We start from the raw sequence: 27,277 nt of genomic DNA, 5'->3' as shown, positions 1-27,277 counted from the left end.
GTTATACATTTATCTCTGGGCAATCAGTAGGTGGCCGCCTGCAGGTGATGATGTAACACTCGGCATTCACAATAGTGGCAAAGAGAAGCTGGTTACTTAAACGCTAAGTTTCATGCCATGGTTGTGGTCATTGAACATGGCAGTTGGAATGACGTCAGGGCAAGCCATCTATGTAAGGAATATCTGGAAAAGTAAATGGACCACAGAAGTGACTGAATATTTACTCCAGGACAGCTTAGCACATGAAGTCAGAAAATGACGAGCATGACAAATGCGATCTACTATGCTTGGCATCTACTAATGGAGTAAACACTCAGGTATCTATGCCAGGACCAATGGAGTATGCCAGGTTCCAAGCAATAAGATTTAAATTTCGTTTTCTTGGTTCATTTACTTTTCCTGCCAATGGTACAAACATTATGTAGCAGGAAAAGCAGATAAATTCTCTCTTTGCAGCAGCATGTGCATGTTGCTGGAAACGCACAAGAATTCTCCACAATCCTCTTTTCAATTCAGAGTAACACTCTGGCAGCCAATGGTACATTCACGGCCATATTTATTTGGGGCATCATAAGGACGCGACAGAGAATTACACAGGAGAATTCTCTAACGTCCAATGCTACGCTCATAACGCACTAGAAACACACACTAGGGACGAACACAAAAACAAGCAGTGCTCATAATACAAAACACAAAAGTGAAAACAGAACTGAAAACTTGGTAATAAAGCATGTAATTATGCATAACGCATGCAGGAGTATGAACACTGCAGTAAACACAATTAAATTGGTGGCACTTGAGAAGCATAATTTGACAGAATCCAGAATCAATTCAGAGTAACTGAAAAACAGCGTTGCCCCATGTTTCCAGTTTCGAAAAATACTAACGCAGTTTGGAATCCAGGGGCAGCAATTTGTAACAGTTCTTTTTCAGATTCATTCTTTCACCACTCTACCAGCGGCAGTATTGACTTGCAACGTCTTGATGGACGGTCACTATGGGTGGGATTCCATCCCAGAACTTTTGGTGCATATATCTAATGCCGCAGCCACTTAGCCAGTGCACCAGGTATTTTCAAGCTTTAGCAGAGTGCGATGTGTAGCGTGCTGTTGTGATCAGCCATGTCCAGGTGATGGGCGTTGGTGCAAACCTGCCATGGCACAGATGGGTCACAAGACACATACTTCATATTTTAATTGCACCTGTCAACGAGGAGGAGGAGAGATGGCGCTTGCAAAGGCCGGTTACTCTACAAGTGAGAGAAACTGTCTTGGAGACGGCATAGCAGAGAGAAGCACAGTGAGTTGTTGGTTGAGATAGACCGAATTCTGCTATTAACAAGTCCTGAAAATTTTTTTTCCGAGTTGCATTCATGAACATCTTATAGCCACCGGAGTGTAACAAACTTTTTGACAAGAAGCAGGTTAAGTTGGAGTTTGGGACAAAATAGTTTGCTCAATGCAAAAGTGCCAATAAGCAAGGGTCTTAGTTACAGAAGGTTATTATGGGAAACCCAGAGATGGCCACATTCCATGCAGAAGTATGGATGAACCGCTCAAAGCAATATGAAAGGCAAGTCCTTCTGGGCATGCAGGCAGTGGTTACTCCCCATATGCTAGTGAGCAGCATATTTAATTCTTCAAAGTTTTGTGTTAGATGTACGAGTCGTTTGATGCCTTCTCAAGTTTAAAATTTAATTTCACAATTACTGAGTGTTCTCTTTCGTCCTGCTTGCACATGCCTGCAAAATTAGAAATGCAGGCCATGGTGGTGTCGACAGGCTGTTGGCAGAGGCAAAGGTTTCTTCATGCTCCAAGTTTCATTTTATTTACTTGAAGACCCCTTTTGGGCTAATGCGTGAAGGGTGGGCTTACAGACAGATAGTTGCAAGTTCTGAACATGAACACTCACCGTCTTCAAAAATGACATGGGCAGATGATGGCCACGACGTGACCAGGGTGTCCCAGCCGACACCCGTTCGAGGGAAAGTGTTGGGCAAAGATGTGGGATATGGTTGGGAAGGCGACCTGTACGAGGCCAGTACAAAGTGGCAGTATAAAGATGTATAACGTTCAAATCCAACTCTCAGTAATTGTCAATGACTATTGCCTGCCTCCATGTACATTGTAATGAGCCCCTCATTTCGCCATCCTTCCTTGCTCTTGAACTAAAGCATTTAACAGGAAGTGCCTTTATGTGTGTTACCCATATCATTTTTCTGAGAATACAAAATTAGGTACAATACATGTGCACGTCAATAGAAACAAGCCATGCACCACAGTAAAATCATTTTACTGTTTAGTAATCACTTTAATAGGCATTGAAATTTGCCTCCTGCCTTTCAGAAACAGCACTTATAGTTAGGTTTTTCTTTCAAGGCTATGCTTGGTTTACATCTTGTGCACTTTCCAGAATGCAGTTTTTTACTTTGTGGCCTTACACTTTTCAGTATAACACATTTACAAAAACTTTGCAATCTAAGCATCAATTTGCACATCTGCACAGTATTTCTCACAAAGCTGCCCTCTAGTTCCTGCCTGTTGGTTTGTACTTTATGGGCGTCCTCGGCTTTTCTTTGCCGCTCATACGCGCATAAAACACGTGCACTCCTTCATTTCTTCGAAGGGTGGGCCCTGGGCTCACATGGGCCATTCCTTGGCAATTGCAAACCCAGACTTGGTGCAAAATGTGTTCTCTACCGAGACCTTTGCAATCTTTGAATCCAAGAAAAATGCATCGCCACCCTCAGTCATTAAGAGGAAGGGGGAGGGTCTCGTGACTAAAGATTAAAGCACAAGAAAAAATGCTTGCCGAAGCATTCTACAGCTTCTACGAGCTCCTCCACATAAATGAGTGTTATGCACTTACACTATTGTCATTGCTCCTCCGTGCCGCTCTCCCACCTTCCTTAGAGTCTGAAAAGGGGCATCACCCACCTACCAAAGGTACCGCAGGGAGGCATATTTCCTACCCAGTCGAATAATGAGAGTGGAGTACGAGTACAGCTAAAGTAGATTCCTTCTGAATCAAAAATTCTACTTTGAACGCCATATCTGCTGCATATCGCAAGCAGTACATGTGTAGCAAGCACATTCTTGCACCACTGATTACACCACTACACTCTAAGCTATCCACCTAGACTCCGTGCATCTATAATTCTTTTCAAACGCGTGCAACTTGCATGGTGTAGCAAGAATGATGTTCTCGATATTCAATCACTACAGGGGAAATGCCAAGAAAGCATATAATTCATAAACCAATTTTTTAATGCGGACAATTACAGTGAAATGACGCGTGTCACTATACAAGCATTGAACCCGGCTGTTTTTGTAGCACACAAGTGTGCAGTACACAATGTTGGGAACTTGGGCACCCTACTGGCTGAATGCACTGTATTCCCCGCCACGTAAAGCCGGGACCAAGTGCAGCACTGAGCCACCAGTGACCTTATAGTCTGCTGCGAATTTTTGAGTGGAACCGGTCGCCCTTAGGGGACTGCACACTATAGTGAAAGTTATCGGGTAGTGGTCACTCGACGTGCCACAGTGAACTCGCGACCATGAAGATATCCCAACCCCATTAACAGCGAAAGTCAAATCAATCGCTGAACGCGAATGAGCGCGAATAAAAGCTATAGCACCGCTGTTGTGACAACGAGCATCATTTGCAGACATCTATGACCGAAGTAGTTGCCCACTGAAATCTGTGCGGAAACCCCATATAAATAACATGGTGTGAATTGAAGCCTCCCGCAAAAACCACGTTGTATACTTATTGCGCAATAGAGCACCCAAGCAATCCGTTCTAGGAATGCCAGCAGGGAGGTAAATATTCCCAACTGCTAGTGCGACACACTGCGGTACAAGGATATCAGCTGCAAATATCTACAATCCGAGCGCATTATATTTTGTGACACATTCGCGCGGTGAAATAATTTTGATGAAATCAATGTCAACCGCCCCCCCCCCCCCCCCGTTCGTGCGATCAGCTCTAAACACACGGAAATTCTTAAGTGATTAGGACCGATTAGGAGAGAGCCGGGTTTCTTGCAGTAAAATAATGTATCGGCTATTCATAAGTAAGAGCCGCTGTAAATCATGGAACTAATATGCGATTGAGCGACAACTCTATTTGACGACGGTTTGTTCATTTATTTATTTATTCTGGTCGAATAATTACGGAGAGGAGTGGGTAGTAAAAAACATACAAGAACAATATTGGTACAGCAGAATTGGGTTATACAATCACTAACAACATTCTTAATTAACTCGGACATTGTGATGGATGCAATGGAAGCGGGAAGGTGGTTCCATTCCTTAGCTGTCTTGGGGATGAAAAGGCGAAATGGATGATGGTGCGACAGCTTGGCACTTCAACCTTGAACTGATGGCCGCGGCGGGAAGAAATATATGAAGGCGGCAGAAGTAGCGAGTCTCTGAGATGAAAGTTATAATGGTATATTTCGTGCCCCCCCCCCCCCCCCCCCCCCCCACCTGGAGCGGCCTCACCAGGAACCGATGAGAGTCGAGAGGACGCTGCAGCAAAGTTCTAGGAGAAGCAGGACGCGGGAGGGGTCGACGGGTCGCGGCGAAGAAGGTATACGGCACACTCGGAGGCTTGATCCGGTCGTCTCGATTTAGGCTGGTCGCGTACCAAGACCCAAGACGCACCTCGAGCAGCACGATGTGGTCGTTGCTTTCCTCAGTAAACATGGCATGTACCCACGCGGGGGGACTGGCCAAGGTACGGTGGTGAATGCCAAGGAACTATATGCACAGGGAAAAAAAAGGCGTTAGGGGACGAAATATAATAATGGAATGTTTGAAACTGAAAATACTTAGTTGTTGAAAAAGTCATATAAATTCAACAAATTTGCAGCACCAAGAATGGAATAAAATACAGTTTTTGGACGCGCGGCAGCATTTTATGCGCAGTTAACATGGTAACCGACCAGTTGCAATAATGTAATCACGAAGGCAGCCGCGAACACTACTTAACGAGAATCCCTTGGCGCTCGCACCCAACGAGAAAAGAGCTGGAAGAGGGATTCCTAACATCGAAAGAGCGACCTATAAATACTGCTTTCTCTGAAATGCAAGCCGCCAACAAGAGAGGAGAAAATGTTCTATTGTTTCAACTTCCCCACATGAGTCATAAGGGTTTGTCGTAGCGAGCTCGCATCTGCATAAGTACAAATTTATGCGAGGGATTATGCATTGCAGAAGAGTCAGTGGCGCCTAAAACAGCCTTGATTTATACGACCGGGCATTTCATAGGTGCTTTAAGTGTTGAAAATCATGGCTATTGAGCAACTGATCACTCAAGCTGGCTGATATATGTTGGAACCACTGGAAACGAGAAGTCTTCAAAGCAATTAGATCAGCGACGGGATGAATAACAGGGGCGCTGAGAGCTGACCTTGCCAAAATAGACACCAGAACGACTAGGTACCCAGACAGAACGGACCTAGCTCACTGTGCGCGGAAGAAAAAAACTTAAGGGAACGATTCAATAGAGATTTATCGGAAGTTTGGAGAGAGACTAAAATGAAAGGCAGTGTGGCAAGGATAAGAGCCCATGCGACATGGCTCAGGATTTTGAGAAGAGCCAAACCAATAGACAAAACCTCTGTAAAGAATGTAGGAGTGTAATCAGGGATACGAACGGAATGGCTCCAAGCCAGATCCTGCGAATATATCTTAATCGCCGCCTTCTTACAGCTCCCAGAGGCATCAGTGGAGAGAACAGTGTGACGAGCAAAATTCTGTAGGTGTTCAGCAAGAAGACCATTTAGGATATTTGCGGGCACATGTTTAGCATGGAACGGAAATATATGGTGGTAATAGAAGACGGGGTCAGCCTGCGTATCAGCGACTCGTTGCAAGGAGATCAGATCGACCTGAAGCGGGCTAACAGGTTCTCGTGAACATAACTTGCGGAAGCTGATAACGTGGCCAATGATTAGCGAAACAGGTGTAAATGGGTTAGAAATATGGGAGTATTAACGCCGGGAGCCGGGTCAAAGGACCTAAGGAAAGTACGCACCGTGAGAAGTTGGAAGCTGGAATAGAGATCTGGGATACGGGCTTCTAGATAAAGGTCAGCGTTTGAAGCTGATTTTGGGAGCCCGAAGCAGAGCCGTAGGGCACACCTTTCCAGTAAGGCTAAGGGCTGCAGTTTGCAACTTGCGCTACCAGAGAACAGGACGGAACCAGATTCCAGAATCGGTCTCATATAAGCCTTATAGAGAAACAGTAACATGTCGCGAGGCATGCCAAAGTTTTTATTGCCTACTCGCGTAAACCGGCCCAGAACACGTTTCCCTTTATTAACATTATTCTTGATATATTGACGCCCAGAAGGGGTCGTCTGCTGCAATATTTTAAGAATAAAGATGCAATATTGCGCACGTTCGCGCCCATGCGCGACCGTAATCCATGAAAAACGCTGCACTCCGAACTACAAAATATGATAACCGAAACATTCTGCTCAAACGTCGCGGTGATATATGCACTTAGTGCAATTAGAAATCCATATCCTAGATGAGAGTTGGAAGATGTTAGCGCCTTGCCCTGGACCACTTTTCGGGCTCACCTTTACCACCCTGCTCTAACCTCTGAGCCATCCTGGCGGATTTTATTGGTATCGACAACTGACCAAAACGGACCATGAGATTACGGTGAAAATAAAAAGGTCTTGCTTGACGTACCATCAGCAACGAACGGAACGCGAACAAGAAAACTGAAGTTCCGAACAAAAGCACTAACGTATTAGCTTCTGGAGGGGAAACACAAGTGAGGTTGAGTAACAGTTCTAATGGACCGTCTTCGCGCCTTCTAACTGAAATTCTCCTCTGTTAGTATTGAGGTGATCTTAGGAGCTTGTCATTTTGCTCTTCGTGGTTAAATTCTCTTGTTCGCTTTTCTTTGTTGCTGACGGTAAATTTACAGACTCGGGCATACTAGTACCGATGGAATAAGGATTTGCAATTTCCATTTGACAAGGCAGGGCAGGGCAGGGCAGGCAGTTCCAAGGCTGCCCAATAACAATGGGAAACACAGTGCAAAGTCCCCCCCCCCCCCCCCGGCAGCCTTTATGATTAAAGAAAGTTATCAGCTTCCCCAAATCCAAAAAGGCTCTAAGCCGTTCAGAACCTTTTTTTTCTTTCTTGCTCTTTCCCGCCTCCCGGGGAAGAGATTAGGTGATGTCTCTATAGTTTGCAATATTTTTCTTATTTTCATTCTGTATGTACGAAGTTCTTTCTTGACTAACTGCACCCCTTTGTCTACAATGATTTGTGTAACACAGGCTGCCAGCCTCTTTCCCTCTCTATTTCCCTCTCCACCTGCGCTCGAATCTCTAGACCCCCCTTCGATGGAGCCAAACTAAACTGTGCGTGTGCCCATCACGTTACCACACTCTGGTAAAATCAGTGTTCTTCGATCCTACAGAGTGGGAAACTGGTTCGAAGCCTGACTCACGGAGTAACGTAGATAGGAACGCCGACTCAGGTCGCCACGCCAACGTGATGCGCTGTGCGGTGCCACCCTATTGAGGTGCTTTAATGCCACCCCAGCGTTGCACTGCTCTCCCACTCCTCTTCCATGCGCTTGTCGACGCGCCTTTGTGCCTATTTTCCCCGACGGCCGTGTCTCGATGGAGGCGAAACGCATACCGATGTGCTGTACCGATGAAAGTGCGCGTTAAAGATCCCCAGGTGTTCGAAATTATTCCGTAGCCCTCCACCATGACACCTTTTCCTCTATTTCTTGTTTCGTTTCCTCCTTTATACCTTCCCTTAAGGCGCGGTTAATGTGTCCACCGAGCGGTGTGTGACGTTACTGCGCCATTTCCTCTCCTTAATAATAATAATTGGTATTGGGGGAAAGGAAATGACGCTGTATCTGTCTCATATATCGGCGGACACCATTTCCTCTCCTCAAAAAGCGATTTCCTTCCTTGCACGCGAGACTGGCGTGTCCCAACGTCAACGGCCAAGCCCTCACGGGCAACACAAGATTTAGGCCTAGTTGGAATCAGTTCGTAGTGAACAGCCGCGCTGTTTGAATGCGCAAGAGACGCGCCTTTACGGCAGGGCCTCCCATCCCGTGCCGCCGTAACAGACGACGGCTGGCACCATGGCTGACACGCTGTACGGGAGAAAATTCGCAGGAAGTTTGGTTGTAGCTTGGTTCAAGCCTCGAGGAGCGGTTTTTTAGGCGTGATTTTTCTTCGCCAGTGAGTAAACAGCTGTGACCATTCAAGATTACAATTGTGCAAAAGAGAGAAAGACAGAGAGAGAGCATAGTGAGGAGCCGTTCCTCAGAGCTGTGAAGCGAAGCTCGCCTCGCTCACAAGCAGTGCCTTGAAACGCTCAGGGAATTGTGCGAACGAGGTATATAAGGTTTCTTTACGCGTCTATTATACAGACAGAAGTTGTTTTATTTGTTCGGTGCGTGAAGAATCAGCAATCCATAGAACAATTAAGGGTCACCCCTGCACCGCGTCATATTGCAGATGTATGAAGCCCATACACAGGAATTGGATGGCCATGGGCGACGGGTTTTTACAATCCCTGTACGGTAAGATAAGAACGTAGAACACTGTACCGATAGTCACCTTTGATTTAGAGTCAGCTTGTTTGGGATACAGCGTAAGAGAATTAATAGAATGAGACAGCAATCAAGGGCTTGCAGACAAAAGGGCTCGAAGACTCCGATAGAAAAAAAAAATCTTCCTCCCATGAACACCATTATAGTGCTGTATTCTTTTCAAATGCTCAATTGTATTTCTGTAGCCAGCGTGCGCATGAAAATCTGCGTTGAAGGAAAGTTCCACGGTGAAGCAGAGCCCGTTTAACAGCAGCGGGAGCAGCGCTAGTGCAGGCACCTGAGCATGCCCCTTGTTAAGCGCATGCTTCGAAGGAAACGAACTGATAGCGCCCGATGACGCCACGTCACTCTGTTGCGACAACCACGTGCCGTAGGGTTTGTTTTGCAGAACTTTGAATAGGCACCCTTTCAAAGCCAGGCGCCGAGCTTGAACTCGGAGGAAACTGAAAATCTGTTCGTATTAGCGGGAGGCTTTCTAATGCCCTCGATGGTGACGGCACCAAAGCGTCAGTTCAAATTAAGCGGCTCCTCTAATCAAGAGAGTTGCAATAACAAGAGTTCACTGTAACGCAAATACTGGAAGATTGAAAACTCCATCCAATTTTTTCCTGGGTAAAAATCGATTGTGCGGCGCTTTCTGGTTATGTTGATGTTTGTTGACAGCAAAATGCGTGTTTATTGTGAGAAAGTTGTATTTAAAAGTAGAACCTTTATTCCCGCCACTCGATTCGGGCTCGTGAGGTGAAGGCCGAAAAGGACTCTGTGATGAGCGCTAGAAGTAAATGACGGTGTAGCCTAGCCTCAGGGATCCGCGTTTCAAACTGTCTTGCTGTCTTGACGTCACCACAGCTTGCATGCGAAAAGGGCCGTTGGTGCCACCCCCTCCCCTTGTATTCTTTTGTAGCGATAGCTACATTACGCTAGCATTTCGAGCATTCAGCGTGGCGGCGCCACCACGCTGTCACGTGGTTGGTCACGTGGTGCGGAGCAGCTACCCAACTTTAATAGACTAGGAACCTAGTCTAGTAACGTTGGGCGAAACCGAGCTGCCACAGGTGTGCACATGCGCTGTGTCAAGTGGGACGAAGATGAAGAAGGAACGCCCAGCCAAATGGAGCGGCGAAAGACTGCCTTTGCAATTCAACTCGGCGAGTTCCACTCGGCCAGATGTAGCTATCATGTCACTCCAGGTTTAACCAGAGCTAAACCACCGCCAATTTTTTTTACCTCCTCCAGATTATAAAAGCTCCTTGTTCAGCGAGAGAAGGCACTTCTACCGGTGCAGACCAACTTTTTTTTTTTCTCAGGGTCACATTAACTTGATTTTTTTTACTTGTTTCAGGCATATTTCTTGAACTGATGCGTTATTTGCACGACCGTGCCTGCGAGAGCATGCGCTCCACATGTACTACGCGTGAAGGGCGCGCTGAACGTATTGGCAGAATGTGACCGTGAAACAGCCAGTCCGGGTATCAGAAACGTCTTCATCGTGAAGTTTACATCGAACATATATAAATTGCACCGAAAAAAAAAGCACTGCTTCACTGCGTACTAACAAGCATCAGTCGTGTGCAAATACAGTAAAGCTCGAAGTTTACCTTTGGCGTACATCTGACAGTCACACTGGCCTCTTGCTCCTTCCTCATTTTTCGTAAAGCTCGCGTTCATGTGTGACGTCACACAATGAAACCGCCTCTTCCACTCCTTGCAGTCGCGCCAGCGTCTTGTCGACTATTGCCTGCAGTACATGCACCACATTGCAGAGCAGTAATGAAACACGAAGTCAGCCTCTTCCAAAGCCGAATTTCTATCATTCACTCGATAACTAAGCTGACTGTGGGCCAATGCAGTAATCGTTTAATCGGAAGGTTAGCCTGCGAGCCTACGGCTTTGTAAGATATAAACGTGCAATAATTTTTGTTTGCGGCTGTGCAATCATCGATGCACGAAATGAACGCATCGTAGACAGGGAAAAGCTTCCACCAGCAGGATTAAGAACACACCTCCACGCAACCGCTAGGGGAGCAGAAAGGAGCGACATCTTGACGCGGTGTGTTGAACGCTGAAGGCGGTAGTCGAGCTGCGTCGTTGGTAAGTGGCGCTGTAGGCCTGCGTCGGGAAGTCGGGAATAACCACTGGCGCCGGGGCGCAGGGTACTTAAACAGTTCGAAAATGTAGGCTTGGTGCGTCAATAAACTTCCTGAGCAGCGATGGATTAAAGGAGGGGGGGGGGGGGGGGCGGCTGCAGCCCAGGGCCTCAACTCGGACAGTAGAAGGGGGCCCATTTATTCTAATCTGCTCATAGGATATGGAACCATGGGCAACGGAACTTCGAGCGATATGTATGAAACACCGCAGACCATTTGTTCCCGCCGACAGTCGCAACAAGAGGGGAGAAGAGGTCGCGTACCTGGATGCCGAAGTGAGCCGAAGTACAGCGGGTGCGCGGCCACCGAGTCGACGGTCGTGGTGTGTGTGGCCTTTTATTACCCGTGCCACATGCGCACTAGAAGTAACCGCAGATGTTTGTAGCCTTAGGTTTGCCTATGCCATTATTTTCGGAGCTGGCGCTACACGTCCACCAGATTTAATGACATTATTATTTATTGACAGATTTATTAACATTACAGATTCGTGACTATAAGACAGGAGATTAAAATCGAATAAATCGTATTAGACGAAACAATAACGATGATGACGACGGTCGTGCAGGGAGGAACGTTGCGGAACTTGCCCACCCCGTCGGGTCGAGCACTCTGCCCACAACCTGAGTGGGTTCAGTGTTGATCTTGACGCCGAACTCTCGTAGGTACTTGTCCGAGCTGCTGACCATGTCGCGCACAGACTGACGAATCTCGTGGAAGCGCTTAGCTGGCGGCTTGGCCGTGCGCTTGATCATCTCGGCGGTCTGACTCTCGTCGAGCTTCTTCCGACAGTGCTGGCCTTCGGCCAGCTCGCACACCTCCAGAGGAATGTAGACCGGATGCGTCGGGCTGCCACTCTGCACGCAAGGGAAGTTCGGGTACGACAAGCGCCTGTAGCGGCTCTGGAAGTAGTCGGCGACGCAGATCTGACTACCTTCTGATTCAAAATAGATGTCCTTCGCAGGTTCCCTCGTGATCTTGACCACTTTGTACTTGCGCGGGTGCGGAAGGTGCGTCACTTTGACACGGAGTCCCTTGAGCTCCCTATTCAGGCGCACGTACTGGTTGTCCCGCAATGACCTGAAGTCCGCGGGCGTCAACACACGACGGCTGTCGCTTAAGAACCTGCACATGAAGTCGACCAGTGGAAGCGACTCGTAGAATGCTGTTGCTGACATGTCAACGTTAAGCATGGGCTTCCATTGGGCGGGTCGAACACTCGTGTAGTAGCCAAACCACACCTCCCGGCCTCCTCCGAGGTCATTGTGCTCGTTGGGTCCCGGCGGTCTGAAGAACGAGCGTCCAACCGGTGCAAGGTTGATCGAGGGGCTGTGCCTCAAGACGATGTCTATGGCCTGGAGGACCTCCTGGGGCACAGTTTGTACGCGCTTTCCGAAGACGCCATGCAGGGTCTCCAGGTTCACTGTGGCCGCGTACTGGATCTTGATTACAAACTTCTGGGATCTTTGGTCTTCCTCGAGGTTGACAGTGAATGTCCGCTCGCGAAAGTTGACCAGGAGGCGCGTGTACAGGTTCTTGCGGCCATCAAAAGCCGGGATGCAGTTGGCCAGGTCTTGCCGGTACTTCTTTACTAGGAGCTCGATGACAATCCTGTTGATCTTCGTGCTGAGACATCGGTACTTTTTCTGCTCAGGAACCTTGGTCTCCTGGGCAGTCTCCGAGGAGATGTCGACGCCGTAGTGGTAGACGCTGCCAGTCGGTATCTCAATGCTGAAGTGGTTGGCCAGAAGTTGTATGGTCCGGCCCAGCTGGCCGTGGGCGGGCCGCCGCGGGAAGTGAGAGGGCAGGGTTCGCTTGAGCTCCTGCGCCGTGATTGATGGTAATTAGAGCAGGGCATGAAGAAATAAGTACGCATGCACTGTTTCGTGTGTTGAGCGTCACATAAGTTAGGCCGAATGGTCTTCGGTCTACGCTACAGTGCAGGACCGGTTCCGGTGAGTATTAATGGGAAAAGCCTCCTGCACCCTGTGTGTTGTAGCGAGCCCGTTAAAGGACGGCACTTCATGAATACCTTAAAGTGAGAATGTTATAAACGTTTTGCGCAAGCGAATTTATCTGTAGTCAAAATTTAAATTTCAGCGTCTTCGAGCCTTTCCATCTCCTTTCGCCACTCGTTTCTTGCTCACAGGTCGGCGCTCTTCAAACAGCCCTACCCACTCGGCCCAACCGCCGGCTGCCGACCCGTTCGGGGATTCCCCCGGCGTGTGTGTGTGTGTAGGGGGGGGGGGGAGCGGGGCCTTTCTGACCCGCTGAACCGACGCTTATTACTGGCACCGGCCATAGTAGCTGCTTTACTTCTGAATCTAACCGACAGACAGATCTGAACAGAAATACGCACGAGAGCGAGCGGAGAAATGCGCGGGCGTGAAAAAGTCGCTGGGAAAGAGCTCGCCAACCTTCGCTCGGTATTGTGGGTACTGTGCTCAATGTAGAAATATTTGGTTCAGGTGTTTGTGACGAGAGAACGTAGTGGTTGAGCCAGGTTATGTACACGGTTGGTCAAAAGTTCAGGGGCCACAGGGTTTGCTTTTTCATCGGCATATCGTTGCACTTAAGATGCCAAAAAAGCTATCAGGGTTCGCAGAGTATAGAACGATACCTCTTCCGCCCTCTACACATATCTTGAGTCTTTGGGGGTGTCATGCCTGCCCGATTATGCAGCTCAAAAACAGACCCTATAGCCTGAGAACTTCTGACCGACCCTGTACTTTCTTCGGAAGGTGTTTCAGAGCCTTGTGCCATCTTGAGCACCTATGACAGGGACCATCGGGACGATTGCAAAATAAGGAACCGCACTGCGTGGTCGGGATGTCCAACAAAAAAGCGAGAGAGTAATTACACGTTATTTCTTTCTCTGCCTTAATTTCTTTATTCAGGGAACCAAGGCCATGATGGCGCCACAGATGTGGAAGCATTTCTTGCAAGTTTCTGAACCACTCAAATGGTAATTGCGGGCGATTTTGAATGTGTTTAGACGTGGTATTGTGTTCCCATTCCCATCACATTTCTTAAGAGTCCCTTCTCTGTGCCTAAAAAACCGTTTTTTCAAAAACCTGAGTAGAAGCTCTTTAAAAGAGGAAAAACAAGGAACGCGGAAACCAAAACTGGGTTTCTCCCAAAGTATGTCGTCAAGATTGAAGCTTGTCGTCATGCATACTGTCGCAGAACCTCTCGTCGCGCTGCCTGACTAAACTGGAGACTAAGCGACAGACCACTGGTTGCGTGAAATGACCAAAAACAAAGGACTTAATTTTCTTTTTCTTGAGCAAACTTCGAGCAAATATCGAGGGGCATGCAGCTGGTGACGTCACACGTCCAAGGTCGCCCACAGAAATCGTCCCGATTGGGGCGACAAAATTTGAAAAATTTAATTATTCTTGATGAAACGCGGCGAAACTCGGCACAAGGAACTACCGTGGAAATTTCGGCATTCGTGGAGGTCGGAAAGACGCCGCAGCCGCCCATTAACAGCGAAAGATGAATAACAGGAATCTTTCTGTGAAATGAGAATGTGCAGACGGGTAATTTAAAAGAATCAACTGCAGCTACAGGCCAAGGAAACATCACTTTGCCAGAGTGGATATTTGGGCCCGACAGTGCATAATATCGCTCGGATTAAAAGCCCATATAACGCATGGATAGAAAAGACAATACACTGATAGCGGTGGCTCAGTGGTTAGGGCGCTCGGCTGCTGTCTGGTGTTCCCAGGTTCGAACCCGACCGCGGCGGCTGCGTTTCGATGGACGCGAAACGCTAAGGCGCCCGTGTGCTGTTTGATGTCAGAGCACGTTAAAGTTCTCCAGGTGGTCGCCAATTATTCCGGAGCCCTCCACTACGGCACTTCTTCCTTTCCCACTTTCACCCCCCCCCCCCCCTTTGTCCCTTCCCTTGCGGCCCTTTACGGGCGGTCCGCCTATATGTGAGGACAGGTACTGCGCCATGTACTACGACAGGTACTGCCCCCCCCCCCGCCAAAAAAATTAATTTGCATTAGCTCAATAATAATAATTATAACTGGTTTTTAGGGAAAGGAAATGGCGCAGTATCTGTCTCATATATCGTTGGAGACCGGAACCGCGCCTAAGGGAAGCGATAAAGGAGGGCGTGAAAGAAGAAAGAGGTGCCATAGTGTAGGGCTCCGGAATAATTTCGACCATCTGGGGATCTTTAACGTGCTCTGAACCGCAACAGCACATGGGCGCCTTAGGGTTTTGTCTCCATAAAAACGCAGCCGCCGCGATCGGGTTCGAAACGGGGAACTCCGGATCAGTAGCCGAGCGCCCTAACCACTGAGCCACCGCGGCGGGTAGGATTAGCCCCGCTAATCCAGGATATACAAAGCGAAAGCGAGATTGAGGTCTCCACTGACCCACGGAGCCGGTTGTGCGTCTTTCCTTTCATGAAAATGACGGTCTTTGGAAATTTGTAAACGCCAATGAATTCTATGAACGCCGTCGGCTCACTTGTTTTGTTTGGTTTTTGAGGAAAAGAAATGGCACAGTAAACGTCTCCCATCCCGGTGGACACTCGAACCGCGCCGGGAAGGTAGGGATAAAGGAGGCAGGGAAAGAGGAAAGAGAGAACAAAATTGAAAGTTGGATTTTGAGGAAAGGCTCGGGCGGTGAGCAGCGGCGGAACACCTGTGGCTCGGTGCTACTAGCGGCGAATGCGCAGTAGGGATTAGGGAGAGAAATTGCGCTCTGTGTCATCACTGCTCCTTGTTCATGCGCAGCACGGCTGTCCAGGTATCACGCGAAACAGCTCACCCTGCGGCCAGTAAAGCCTTCGCTTTAAAAGCAATTTCTCACGGTGGCAACACAACACCTCGGCCACCGGTGTGTAAGTACTGAACCCAAAGGCTAAACCTGACTACGCACCTATTGCTTGAGCCACCCTTTATTCAGGCGACGACTGAGGGCCCTGAACCTCACAGAAGAATCTGTGAAATTTGAAAATTGGTTTTCGGGGAAAGGAAATGGCGCTGTATCTTTCTCACATATCGGTGGACACCTGGAACGCGCCGTAAGGGAAGGAAAAAGGAGTGAGTGAGAGGACAGGAAGAAAGAGGTGCAGTAGTGGAGGGCTCCGGAATAATTTCGACCACCTGGGGATCTTCAACCTACACTGACATTGCACAGCACACGGGCGCCTTAGCGCTTCGCCTGCATCGAAACGCAACCGCAGCGGTCGGGTTCGAACCACTCATCTAAATACGGTCCGTTACAACACAAAACTTCGCTTTTAAATTTCACCCACTCGCCTTGTCCTCCTCATTGTTGACCAAGGAAGCCGTAGCGGTTCCGAAACATTGTTCGTGATCTTGACTTTGTCAGCGGAGTAAATCTTGCCTCACTTCCAGAGCGCCCTCTACGCCATGCACTACCACGATTCTTGCTACCCACACCACTTTTCAGTATTAAAAACTAAGCCCTGCATAGTCGGCTGCAGCTCCAGAAAGAAGCGACGGATGCCCTACAAAGGACGCCTTGCAGCCAACGGCGTCGGCCGATTCTGCGGACGCCGCTGTCAATCTGTTTAAACGGTGGTTCCTCTCCTTTCATCTGCCACTCCCTGAGATGTCACACAGGTCCCAAGACGATTGGACTAACCATGGCGTCGTGAAAACCAGTCATCGCCATTGGCTGGAGGGCCTCTTTCCGAGAGGCACATGCCGCTTCGTTCTTGAGTTGTATTATACCCGGGTTCGGTTCTCGTACCTTGCGTGTAAGTCGATGTTTTGGAGAGGTGAGCTTTCCTCTAGCCTTCACGCTCACAGTTGAACCTCTTTGTAACGAAGCGGTTTATAACGAAACAACAGATATAACGAAGAAATTATGTTTGCACGTGGAAGCTCGGCCAAGAGCGGATATAACGAAGCTACAGCTATAACAAAGTAATCGCCGGAAACCTTCAACTTCGTTGTAAAGAGGTGCTACTGTATATGGACCGCTGGCATAACGAACTGTACAGCATGAGTTATAACGAAATAATGGATGTAACGAAGTAATTACGATTCCCCTCGGAAACTCGGTCAACACCGCATATAACGAAGTAACAGCCGGGAACGAACTTTTACTTTGTTATAACGAGGTTAAACGAGATACATAGCATATGGCTCAAGTTGAAGCCCTTTTCGGCAAGCAGTACGCACCCTGATCTTGACATCGTCGCCGGGCGTGGTCTGGTCGCCAGCTTCGGGTGTTTGCTCAGTCACCACAACGGGCGACGTGCACGGCGGCGACGGTGGTGGGGCAGCTGCTGCCGGCTGACAGCCACTCACGGCGGCTGCCGCGGATGCAGACCAGGGGCTGCTGGCAGCTACGTTGGCGGCACCAGCGGCGGCGGCGGCCCCGTAGCTGGGTCGGTAGCCGCTGGGCTCCACGCTGGGCTGAGCGCTGCGCTCGGCGGCGGGGGTCTGGCTGCCGCTGACGGCGCGCGGCGGCGGGCTGGCCGCAACGCCCTGCTGCAGTGCTTGCTCGAACGAAACCCGCGAAGGACCGGCGGGCGAAGCGGTGGCTTGGTTGCCACCGCTGGCAGAAGGCACCGCTGCGAGCCGAAAATGCCCATTTGACGTCGGCTTGATATATCTGCTGCGTTTTCGATCATAGCGATCGTTACGACACGCATATATACACCGCCGAAAGCAGATACCTGGACAGCCGTCGCCCTAGCTCGGTAGAGCACCGGACGCGAAATTCAGAGGTCATGGGTTTCGGACCGCACCGGCGGCAAATGGTTGTTTTTCTTCTGCTTTCTAATCAATTATCTTTAAAAAGTTTCGTCTCTTTATGGGGGCTTAGCGTCGCAAAGAGATTCTTTAAGAAGTTATTGCCCTATTAAGCCCCACTGATGAAGACCACAAATTATTTTATAAAAAGCATCCCCTACGCTTTTTGGTTCGGTCACTGTTGGCTTGAGTCATGCATGTCATAACGAGCACCTCTTGTTCCTTGCCTTGCTAAGCAAGCGTCTCAGGCTCGTCCATGGGAGCGCATGGATGGACAGCCGTTCTAGAGTATATATCCACATGACCACGTGGCTTAGACGTAGTATCACATGGTCTTACACCTCCATTGAATGTGTTGAAGGTCAAAGGTGAACCCAAATGTCATCCAATGTCTAAGGTCAAACATCAGAGGTCAACTTAAAGGTCATGAGTCGAGGTCAGGAGCCAAGAGTTCGACGCCATAACTGTACCACGCATGGTCATACACGGCTAACGTGGTTGGGCTGAAGGTCATTCAATGTTCTCCGGCCTATGCGAAGATTGCTTTACTAAACGTGGTGAAGCTTTTCGCTTCGTGTTCAACTGCAGTGACTTCTTTAGTTTATTTTATTCTAGAGCGCAGCTCGCCCGTTCCTGCGTTCCGCGTCGTAGTCAGTGTAACATGCTACCTGACAGCTGACGTGTTGGCAGCCAGTAGCAGACCGAAGCGCCACCTGACACGGCGAGAGGAATGGACAGCCGGGAGGCGGCTGCTACCGGACGATTCCGGAGTGTGGCTAGCAACGTAGCACGACACCTGCCAAGCGGTAGCAGGCAGCTTGCGAAGAGCTGCGCTCAAATTCCGAATTACCGTCTGCCGTAATCGGCCTTCGATTTTTTAAAGCGAAAGCTTTACTGGACGCGAACTTGCGATTTCGCCGTGGCGGTACTCCGAGGAGGCACATGACGTCACAACGGCCGCCTCGCCGCGGATATTCCTCTCTCTCTCTCTCTCTCGCTCCCTAGCCACTACTGCGCATGCGCCACTAGTAGCACCGAGCTGTTCACTCTAACCGAGCCACAGGTGTTCCGCCGCAGCGCAGTGCAGCGTGTTTCCTCAAAATCGAAGTTTCAATTTTCAGTTCTCTCTTTCTTCTTTCCCTTCCTCCTTTATCGATTTCTTTACGGCGCGGTTTGGGTGTCCACCGAGATATGTGAGACGGTTACTGTGCCATTTCCTTTCCTCAAAAACCAAACAAAACAAGTGAGCAGATGGCGCTCATAGAGTTCATTGGCGTTGACAACTTTGCAAAGGCCGTTCATTTTCACGAACGGGAAGGCGCACAACCGGCTCCGTGGGTCAGTGGAGTTACCCGCCGCGGTGACTCAGTGGTTAGAGCGCTCGGCTACTGATCCGAAGTTCCCGAGTTCGAAGCCGACCGCGGTGGCTGCGTTTTTGTGGAGGTAAAACGCTAAGGCGCCGGTGTGCTGTGCGATGCCAGTGCACGTTAAAGATCCCCAGGTGGGCGAAATTATTCCGGAGCCCTCCACTACGGCACACCTCTTCCTTTCTTCTTTCACTCCGTCGTTTTTCTCTTCCCTTACGGCACGGTTCAGGTGTCCAACAATATATGAGACAGATACTGCGCTATTTCCTTTCCCCAAAAACCAATTGTTATTCCTTTGCTCAAAGCCATCGCCGTCTAGAACATTGCCAACGCAAACGCCAATGAACACAGTGAACGCCGACATCTTTCGCTTTGTATATCCTGGATTAGCTGAGCTAGTCCACATTATTTTTATTTACATTTATATATCGGGCGTAAAGAATGCACCTTTCTTACCGCGGACAACGCTTGCTGTCACGGAGAATGTCAGCACATGCTGGTTGTGGGAAACGTTCGCACAATTCCCTTCTTTCCTCAAAAGTGACGGAGTCCAGAACACCGTCAACGCCAATGATCACAATGAACGCGACGGTGGCGGCTGAGTGACGTCATAGCTGTCACGCGCTTTCTCCTCGGTTCAATGTCAAACTCGCGTACACGGCGAAGCAGCTACGAAGGGTAGCAGTAAAGCTGTCACTTCACGGGAAGGGGACGATGAGGTGGCTGCCTGGCCCTGCTGAGCTGCGATGCAGGGGCTCTCGCACATGTCGCGAGGGCTCCTTGTCACCGGAGGTACCAGTTGCTAAACCGTCGTCGTCACTTCAGATGACGCGGTCGTTGCGACGCGCGTCCTTTCTTTCATTATTTCCTCTCTTATCTCTTTTAACTCTCCTACTGTCTGCCCGTGGCAGCGATTATCTGCAAGTGGCAGCGATTGTGGATCAGCTTGAGCCAGTGGCCGGGCCCCTGAACTTTTCATTGTTCCATCAGTCCCAACAACAAAACGCTGCCACTCATCATGCCCCACAGCGGGACGCCAAGTTGTTATTAATAATAATAATAATAATAATAATAATAATAATAATAATAATAATAATAATAATAATAATAATAATAATAATAATAATAATAATAATAATAATAATAATAATAATAATAATAATAATAATAATAATAATAATAATAATAATAATAGGTTTTTAGGGAATGGAAATGGCGCAGTATCTGTCATATATCGTTGGACAAGTGACCGCGCCGCAAGGGAAAGGATAAAGGAGGGAGTGAAAGAAGAAAGGAAGAGAGAGATGCCGTACTGAGAGGCTCCGGAATAATGTGGACCAACTGGGGATCTTTAACGTGCACTGACATCGCACAGCACACGGGCGCCTTAGCGTTTTGCTCCCATGAAAACGCAGCCGCCGCGGTCGGTTTCGCTGAAATAATAATAATAATAATAATAATAATAATAATAATAATAATAATAATAATAATAATAATAATAATAATAATAATAATAATAATAATAATAATAATAATAATAAATCTTTATTACTCCTCAAGGAATACATATATGTTGCCGGGCCTGCCGAAGCCTCTACATGGCTTGTATGGCAGTGCCCAGCAGCGGGGCAGCTCCAGCGTTCCGAGACAATGGTATGCACTTTTTCATTAAAATAAAAGCTTTTAAACATACTGTTAGAGAAAAACACTGAACCTCAAACTTGTATTTTGCAAGTATGTTAAACAAATGATATATGCATATTAATGCTTTTTTCAATGTTGTCAACATGAACAGGGAGGCAAAATAAAGAAATAAAAATATCAAACATCGAACAATGCCTTTGCGCACATACACAATGAAAGTAACTGTATCGGATGCTCCAAAACATCATAAAAAACAGAATTAAAGCACTATGCACCAATTATTTTTGAAGTTCAATTAACGCTCTTTTTACTCCGGATCGTGTTGTTTGCTGTAATACTGTTTTAGGGAGGCGATTAAATGTGTGGGGAATGTAGTACTTTCTTATGCTTTTTCCGTAATGTGTTCTCATGGAAGGTATTTCAAAACCAGAGCTGGTACGTAATGTTCTCCCGATGCTGCGTCGCTGTCTGAAGTCAGTGTTCCAAAAGTATTTGGGTACAGTGTAGGAGAGAAAAAGGGTGTCAAAATCCGGAAGTTTTAAATACTTAAACAATGTAAGCCCAGGCGCAGGGGGATTGCTTTTATAGGCAATACTTTTAATAATAATAATAATAATAATAATAATAATAATAATAATAATAATAATAATAATAATAATAATAATAATAATAATAATAATAATAATAATTGGTTCTCGGGAAAGGAATTACCGCAGTATCTGTCATATCATTGGACACCTGAACCGCGCCGTAAGGAAAAGCATAAAGGAGGGAGTGAATTAAGAAAGGAGGAAAGAGGTGCCGTAGTGGAGGGCTCCGGAATAATTTCGACCACCTGGGGATCTTACACGTGCACTGACATCGCACAAAATACGGGCGCCTTAGCGTTTTTCCTCCATAAAAACGCATCCGCCGGGGTCGGGGCTGAAAATTGTTTTTTGGGAAAGAAAATGACGCAGTAACCGTCCCGCATATCTCGGTGAACACCTGCACCACGCCGTAAGGGAAGAGTTAGAAGGACTGAGAGCAGAAAGGGAAAAAGAGGTGCCATAGTGCAGTGGTCCGGAATAATTTCGACCACCGATAACGTGCACCGATATCGCACAGCACACGGGAACCTTTGCGTTTCGCTTCCATCGAAAGGCGGCCGCCGCAGTCGGTTTCGAACCCGGGAGCTCCGGATCAGTAGCCGAGCGCCCTAATCACTGAGCCAGCGCGGCGGCTAATGCGGATAGCCCAAGCAAAAAATGCAGCGGAAACAGAGGACGCTGAAACACGATACCCGAAAGACGCAGGTTCGATCCCGGACGCGGCGGTCGATTTTCGATGGAGGCGAAATTCTAGAAGCCCGTGTCCTGTGCGATGTCAGCGCACGTTAAAGAACCCCCATGTGGCCGATATTTCCGGAGCCCATCTCTACGGCGTCCCTAATAGCCTAAGTCGCTTTGGGACGTTAAACCCAAATAAACCATAAAGAAATCGCAAATGCGCTTAGGGGATTGGGGCGCGGAGCTGCGGAGGGGTTGCTATGCATCAAGAACAACAGCGCTCGGAAACGTGCCGTGAATCAAAGCACTGACCAAGCGGAAGGGCGTTCCACAGCACCCGCCCCGTGTCAGGTCAGCAGCAGGGCCGGACCACACAGGCGCACGAGCTACGCGTGCAGAAGCGCGTGCTCGAGGAGCGGCGAGACGCACAGTGCGCATGCGCAAGGCGAAAGTTCGAAAACGCATTCACGGCAGGAACGCGCCGCCGGTCACAAATGCGCGGCTGGGATTGACCCCCTTTTGTTGGCACTCTCAGAAAAAAACAAAAGAATAAAAAAACATGATGTGAAGCGAAGCGACGCGATCCTTTGTATTGGGTTTTGCCTTTCGGTTAGTTATTTCACATAGCCTGTCAGCACTGACGTTCGTAGCATCCCTGGAATTTAGAAATTTTGTCCATTCCGCATACATTCTGTCGTATAGCAATGCTACCGCTAGATCATATATTCCCGAGACTGCAGCATCAATGCAAAACGTTGGTTGCCCAAACAAGAGACGAATATTGATATCGGAAGAGTGCATTGTCCACAACGCGGGTTCGAGATTGAGCAAGCTGAAGGCTTTGCCATTTCACTAAGCGTGCGCGCTTTGTTCGAACCAAGCAAGGCTCTTCACAGCCCTGGGGCAGCGCGCCAATTACCGGCGTTGCATATGGCGACACTAGGAAGCACGAGGACAAGAGACGCGCAGAGTGGCGCGAGCCCGGAGCTCGACCGACGTACGCAGTCCAATGGCCACTTCACATGCAAGCGAAAACGTTAGCGATTTCTGCCGCCGCGGCGCACGAAGCCGTTTCGAGCCGTCGCGGCGGGTCAAGCGGCCAGAGTGAAGAGGTTCCAAAATTTTGCAAATTTTTTGCTGCAACGCGCCGCTTAGTCGCTTGTACGTGAACCAACCTTAACGCGATTTAAAGGTTGTCGAGGTCGCTTCGACTCAAGCAGACCAGTTTTTTTTTCTCTCTCAAGTCACGGTCACTCACGCTAACATAAAAACGACGGTGCATAATAGAGAAACAAACCGGCTAGCCGCGCTCACGTATTTCGTTCAGCCGTCTCGCAAAAATATAATGCTTTAGAACACAATCATCATAGCCTACTAGCTTAGGCCTAAAGCAGCCACCAAGTGACGGCAGATGAACAAAGGGAGCACCCAAACCAGGCTGCCGCGGCGAAGGCCTCAGAACCGAAAGGAAATACGCTACGCACCTGGACGCCCATCAGCTGAGTCGCTTTTCTTCTTGCCGTTGTGCATTGTAATTTTAAAGAAGAACGGCGCGCACTTTGAGAGGCACTACGCATTCCTTTCTTCGTAGCCACAAGCACAGCTGGCAATTGCACCTCTTAATCACTGCCGGCCAAGCGACTGGAGAAGAAGAAAGGGAAGGAAGGCTGCGGTGTTGCTCCTTTATAGTGGCCTTCTCCGCTCTGCGATTGGCTCATGCGACGCCACGCTCCGTGTTCCGTCGTCATTGGCTGGAGACGCCATGCGCGTGCCGGCGATTCGAAGTGGATCCAAGAACGCATAAAAAAATGTACAGAAACAAATGGAATTGTCGTATGATGTCGCGCTACCACTGCTGCTTATGAGAACGCAAAGGCCCGACGCGTCTCGAGCCCGCGCGCTGTGGAACTCGAAGACTACAATTGGAGGGTAACTGCGCTTCGAAACCCAGCTAGTCCTATAGGCTACTTTGCTGAGAGGGACTAGTTCGGAAAATAGAGATGCGCATAACGACGTCACGGACGTACAAAGTGAGAAAATGGGACGAGTGCTGCTAGCATTCATTTCCCATTTTGTCCAAGTACGTGCGTTTCCATATGACTGAGCCACCAGAAAGCGGCAAATAAAGAACGGTAGCGATTTCTCAACATTTGGGGTTTTATTTATGTCTCTATGTATTTTTAATGCACCCGTTTAATTCATTTTATTGCCACGTGCTAGCGTGGTTAAGTCTCGGAGTAAGGAGTGTGCGTGTTTTACTGCCCACATGTGAGGTGACAGTCTGAATAATATTTGCGGAGAAGAAATGGCGCAGTATCTGTCTCCCATACCCGCGACCCCTGAACCGCGCCGTAAGGGAAGGGATAAAACAGGTACTAAGAGAATGAAGGAAGAGGTGCCGTAGTGGAGGGCTCCGGAATAACTTGGACGACCTGGGGATCTCTAACTTGCACTGACATCGAACAGCAGACGGGCGCCAATCTCAGTTTGTCCAGTCGTTGCGGTGGCCATTGCTCTCGATGGAGGTCTCGAAGCATGGTTCGCTGGTCACAACCGGAGCACTCGCTCGGTATGGAGGAGCCGCCAACCTTTGACGGCTGCTTTTGTGCGAGGCGACAAAAAACCGCAAGGCGGCGACTTTAGCATACGCTTAATATCTGATACGCGTCTCGCTGGCAATCTCCGACGCTGGCGTTCGATGGCATTGTAGGATTATCGCAGACATCGATGTCCGAAGTTATACGTTCCCTAAGCCATCCATGTTGCTGTAATTACAGGACGATAGAGGAAAGTGCACGGGCCTGCCGATGGGCTCCAGCTATGCCCAACCACTGCCACGATGCAAACAAAGCACAGTTCAAGGCGCTTTGAGGAGAACTACTGAAAGGAGAATGATGCGTTGCATCAACTGCGTCCGCTGAAGCGACGACGGCTGTCTCAGCAAAAGATGCTCTTTTCCACTCCTGCTCTATCCACGCCCAATTGAAGCTCTAGCGTAGGACATTTGGAACACTGCAGTGCAGCGTTGCTATCTATTGTATAGGCGGCCCTTGGACTGTTACGCTGCTCAATCGAGCAGCTCTATTTATTTCAGACACCTCAGGGGACCTTTCTATCGCGAAAACGCCTGTGTGCTGTGCGACATGCGTGCTTTTAAAGAACGCCAAGCGGCCGAAATTACTGCGTAGACCTCTATTACGCTGCCTCTTTCGCACTGCGTTTTTTTTTTACTTCCTCTTTCGTCCCTACCCTTAGAGGGCGGACAAGCCACCAAGGAGTGTTTTATCTTGGCCTTCCCTTTGCCAGCCTACGCTATCTCTACCGACACCGCGCCTGTTCGGAATAGCACACTGGAAACGCGGCCACAGAAGGAACAATATCGGAGACGCCGTTTGCCAGGGCCACGTGTCATTTTCTCGCTCAAGGACTCGCGGATGTTCCCTCGTCTGCAACTCCGGTTATGACACATTGCGCCGACAGCAACACAGTTTCCGCAAGGGATAGCCTACCCTCCCCCCCCCCCCCCCAAATTTATAGCTGAAAACACCCACCACACCAGCGATCAAAAGAAAAACCAAAATGGGACAGCGTGGCATTCGAAGCTAGGGATCATGCGTACAGTGTAGATGATCGTACAGTAGGGAGATCTGAACAGTGTCGCAGCAACTGCGAGACATTCGAACAAACGCACAGGTGAATGTGGCTTACTGTAGGTTTAACCAACCGGGGAACGGGAGCGGACGCCCCCGCCGAGGCGCCTCGCTCAACGCGGAGATTACTAACTTTTATCGCGGGCTAAGTTGCAAGTATCCCGCCCCTCACCCTGACCTGGACAGGGCGCAAGCCACGGCACTCAGACGCCTACTAACAAAGGCCATTCTTAGCCCCTACCGATTATGTTTAAGCACCAACGGTTAATATCACCCTGCATGCCCCCACTGCGGTGACGGGACGCATGCCACCCAAGGCCATATTGTATGGGGATGCACTAGCAAACCCGCTCCGACGACACTTCCCAACTCCCTCGGCGGAGGAATGGACAAGCTTTTGGTCAGTTCAAGAAAAACAACGCAGCTGGCCCTCATCACGCGAGCTCAAGAGGTCGCCCCTGGCTGGCGGCCACCGTAGGCTCTCCTCAGCCCCAACTAATCCCTTCTATTTGGTGGAAATAAAGTTGTAACCACCACCTCATTGTAGCAGAACGCTACGGCGGTACCAGCGCTTCTATTTTCGAACGGACGCTGGATTGAAAGCAGGTTGTTCCACCGAGAAGTAAGACAATTACTTCGCCGTTTCCTTTCCTCACAACCAATTTTTCGTAGCCCAGTGCTACGGCATCGTGTCTCAGTACTTAGCGAACTGAACGACATTCGAACAGAAGCCGTCTGGAAGGGTGTTGCGGCAGCACAACGGTGCGGCAACGCAGTTCCGTCACCATATAGAGTTCCCAGCATCAAAAATAAAGAAAACAACGCTTCGGCAACGGACTTCCACCAGCAACTAGCATTGCTAACATAAAAAATAAAGATATAAAACGTTCACTTGGCACTTCCTTGAAGCTGGCGTTGCTGGGGTCGCCAGGTGTGTTGGACGCAGCGTTGCCTCTTTTCCCTTTCCCGAACACAAGTTAACGCCCAAGTGCTGCGCAAGGTCAGTGCATGCATGTTAAAGATCCCCAGGTGGTGGAATTTACTCCAGAGCACTCCATTACGAGACCTCTTCCTTTGTTCTCTTAGTCCCTCCTTTATCCCTTCCCTTACAGCCCAGACCAGGTGTTCGCCGAGATGTGTGAGAGATACTGCGCCATTTCTTTTCCAGCCCTATTTAAAAATCTGGTATATATGTCTTATATGTCTCATATATAAGCAATTATTGGATTACCTATCTATCGTATATACGAGCGCTTCGTAACCTTCCGACAGGTATGAGGGCCTCGTCATGGGGCCCTCATACCTGGGGTCATGGGGCCCTCATCATGGCCTTGCAACTCGTACTCTGTTGTACAGTTAATAGCCCTGAATATGTAAGTTACCTGAATGAACTTTGATTGGTAACACTGGTGACTGGTGGCTGTCACATTCTGTAATGCACAAACTAGCTTTAAAGGAGTACAGACAACTATCTTTTGGGTGTGTGTTTTTTGCTTCCTAATGAGGCATAAGGCATTATTATACATGGATTACCTTGTGGTGTTCTCCCATTCTCAACAGTCTAGCAAGGGAACAGCAGTTCACAATTGGTAGCGAGGTAAGGGAAGTGGTAAAGGAATATGCCTATTTAAGGCAGGTATTTAAGGCAGGTACGAAGCAGTGTATAGGGTCGTTCAGAATATGTGCGAACACGGCTCAGCGTGGCCACGCTCTGCGGAGTGCATCCGGCGCAGGCGCACATCGAAACTAAACGGCGCAGGTGCACAGGAGCCCGGAGGCGGTGCTTCGTGCTTTTCTGTTACAGTGCAGAAGCGCACAGGCACTGTGCTTGCATTGCAGTGAA

At 48.8% G+C, this 27,277-nt stretch overlaps 1 protein-coding gene across 1 annotated transcript in view; it reads right to left on the bottom strand.

Annotated features, from left to right (window-relative positions):
• Positions 1-23,314, bottom strand: part of LOC144114124 (uncharacterized) — a 33,253-nt gene extending 9,939 nt beyond the window's left edge. The window contains exons 1-3 of the mRNA XM_077647634.1: positions 23,269-23,314; positions 16,930-17,324; positions 12,092-12,579 (exon numbers count right to left, since the gene is read on the bottom strand). Coding sequence (XP_077503760.1) covers positions 12,092-12,579; positions 16,930-17,324; positions 23,269-23,314 — 929 coding nt within the window. The remainder of the gene's footprint in view (positions 1-12,091; positions 12,580-16,929; positions 17,325-23,268) is intronic.
• Positions 23,315-27,277: the final 3,963 nt, after the last annotated feature.

Source organism: Amblyomma americanum, chromosome 1 (assembly GCF_052857255.1).
Source record: "Amblyomma americanum isolate KBUSLIRL-KWMA chromosome 1, ASM5285725v1, whole genome shotgun sequence".
NCBI lineage: Eukaryota > Metazoa > Arthropoda > Arachnida > Ixodida > Ixodidae > Amblyomma > Amblyomma americanum.
The sequence above is the reverse complement of the archived record's forward strand: the minus strand, read 5'-3'. Positions and strand labels throughout refer to the sequence as shown.